This window comes from Triticum dicoccoides, chromosome 3B, assembly GCF_002162155.2.
Source record: "Triticum dicoccoides isolate Atlit2015 ecotype Zavitan chromosome 3B, WEW_v2.0, whole genome shotgun sequence".
Taxonomy (NCBI): Eukaryota; Viridiplantae; Streptophyta; class Magnoliopsida; order Poales; family Poaceae; genus Triticum; species Triticum dicoccoides.
The window spans coordinates 15566324-15568803 of NC_041385.1; the positions used below are offsets into that span (position 1 = coordinate 15566324).

The 2480-nt window shown below is 52.3% G+C and overlaps 1 protein-coding gene across 1 annotated transcript; it reads left to right on the top strand.

Annotated features, from left to right (window-relative positions):
• Positions 1-538: 538 nt before the first annotated feature.
• On the top strand, positions 539-2248 carry LOC119280522 (F-box/LRR-repeat/kelch-repeat protein At2g27520-like). Its single transcript, XM_037561349.1, has 2 exons — positions 539-717; positions 927-2248. The coding sequence occupies exon 2, from the start codon at positions 940-942 to the stop codon at positions 2083-2085; it is 1146 nt and encodes a 381-aa protein (XP_037417246.1). The 5' UTR covers positions 539-717; positions 927-939; the 3' UTR covers positions 2086-2248.
• Positions 2249-2480: the final 232 nt, after the last annotated feature.

Consider the following 2480-nt stretch of genomic DNA (forward strand, 5'->3'; position numbering starts at 1 on the left):
GTGTCATGGCATAACCTTTTATCTGGGCTGGAATCGATTAACCCGACACAAGGCCGTGATGTGTTTCACTAGAACCTTATCAATGATCTTTTTTACTCATGATGAGACAACCAAACACACCTTTTTTCAATGCAAGTTTTCACCCGACACAAGTTTTCACAAGTGTTATAAGGTTCTAGTAACACTTGTGAACCTTATCCGTCCACAAGTGTTACCCATATTTTTGGTCATTGGTTGGACGGTATTATAAATAGGTTTAAAACCCTAATAAGAGTGTGAGCGTATGCCTTAATTTGGTTGTTTTGGCTATGTAGTAATAATTTGGTTTTTTTAGTGAAAAAAAATGCTTCTCCTCTGCAGATTATTTTTCGATGTATGCACTCTGCTACGTATGTGGTCTATACTATAACGGGCGGAGTACCAAACCACGGTTGATGGCGGTGTGTACACGATTGGACATCAATCGTCGTAGCTAGGCTGCGCACCTGAAAAGGCTACGCAGCTCGTCGTCCAGTTCCATTGACCGCTGCAACAGAGGCAGAGCGTGCCGCCCATCCTTTCCTCCACCTCCTCCTTTACTGCGCTGCGCACGACAGACGAGACACCAGCATTGCCAAGGCTCCTTCTTCCCCAGCTTCGCCAACAGCGCCTTCTTCCCCGCTTTCAGATCGCCGCCGACGATCGTCCGGCCGGCCGTCCTCCGGAGTCTGCCCCAAGGTAAATCCTCTTGGTTCTTCCCCGCTTTCGAATCCATTCCTTTCTCTCCTCGTAATCCTATTTGTACTAGATCATCGCTGAGGCACTTCTTTCTTGCGCCCAATCCCTCGCTGCTCGCCCGACCTGCTGCTGTTGTATTTTCTTTTATCATCAATCATCATGCGGTTGTGCTAGTAGTAATGTCTGCTTCTCCGTATCTTTTCCGCCAGAGGAGCAGCCAGCATGCCGGACACCATGCCGGAGGACCTGCCGGAGTGGCTCGTCGTCGACGAGATCCTGGTCCGGCTGCCGCCCAAGGACGTGCTCCGCTGCCGCGCCGTCCGCAAGCCGTGGCGCGCCGCCACTTCCACCGACAGCTTCATCCTCGACAACCACCGCCGCCAGCCGTCGCTCCCCATCATCGAACAACACGGCGAGGGCATCTCCTGCCTCGCCGCCGCCGGAGATCACAAGATACGGCCCGTCCTCCGGTACAGTCCCGATCCAGTTTCCAGCATCGCCGCCTGCGATGGCCTCCTCATCCTGTCGCATCAGTCCGGCTTCTACATCTGCAACCCGGCCACCCGCAAGTGCGCTCCCCTGCCGCCTCCTCCGTCGCGCGCAGGATGCTGGCCCCCCAACGTCGTCGCCTTCTACCGACACGACGCATCCCCCCGAGAGTACCGGGTGCTTTGGGTTTTCGCGGCACAGATGGCGGGGCGCACCACGTACGAGCCGCCTCGTTACTTCGTCCTCCCGGTGGGATCGGACCAGCCAAGATGCATCCAATGGCCGACAGTTTTACAGAGTTATCCCGCTTCCTCCGACTTCCCACCAGTCCACCATCGTGCTGCCCTCCACTGGGCACTGAGCCTCGGCATAACCGTGTTGGACACCGTAACCGAGACATTCCGGCATATGAGCTACCCAGCAGAGCTGCAGGGCGGCGTTTTTTCACTCTTCGATCTTGGTGGCGACCTTGCTCTGCGCCACACGTCCGGTGACTGCCTCACTCAGGACATTTGGGTGCTGCAGGACTATGACGCCGAGACGTGGGCATTTCGATACCGGATTGACCTGCGGGCGATGGAGGCGTCGCCGCCGCTTGATTTGACGGTCATTTATTTCGCCCCTATGATGGTTGCGATCAACGAGCGTGAGCTGTTGATCCAGCATGGTGGTGACTGCCTGTTGCATTGTGACATCGAGGGTGTGTTCTTAGGATATGTGGAAAGCCAAGACCATGAAAGCAGTTTGAATCGGTTTGCAAAACGTTTGACACTTACTCGGCATCGCCTCCAGGAGAGCATGATTTCGCTTCCGTTGTTTGAGACGCGACAAGAAGATGCCGTGCACGAGAAGAAGCCTCCGTTCACCATAGTTCTGTAAGATGCGGTGCTCCATCTTACTGCTTTGGACTCCTGGTTTGATTGATGTTGTGCCCCTGGACTATCCTATCCCATATGAGACGTGTCTTTTGTTCTTTGTTGTTACTATTTCGCACTACTACTAGTAGAACTTAACAATTTGGACGGAGGAAGTAGCGCTTGTGCTATCAATATTTGGTACTTGTTATTATTCTTTCTCCAACATCATGTTTATGTTATGAACAATTGAGCTTCTATGCTTTATAACTGTTCTACTGTTCTTCCCTGTTTATGTTAACTGTGATTTGGTGCTCAGCGTAGTTTTGTGTTTGATTGTTCACTACAACGACAAGTAATCAGGTCACTACCACTGGCTTGTGGCTGATTGCTACTTCAATACAGCTATTGTTGAAAAGG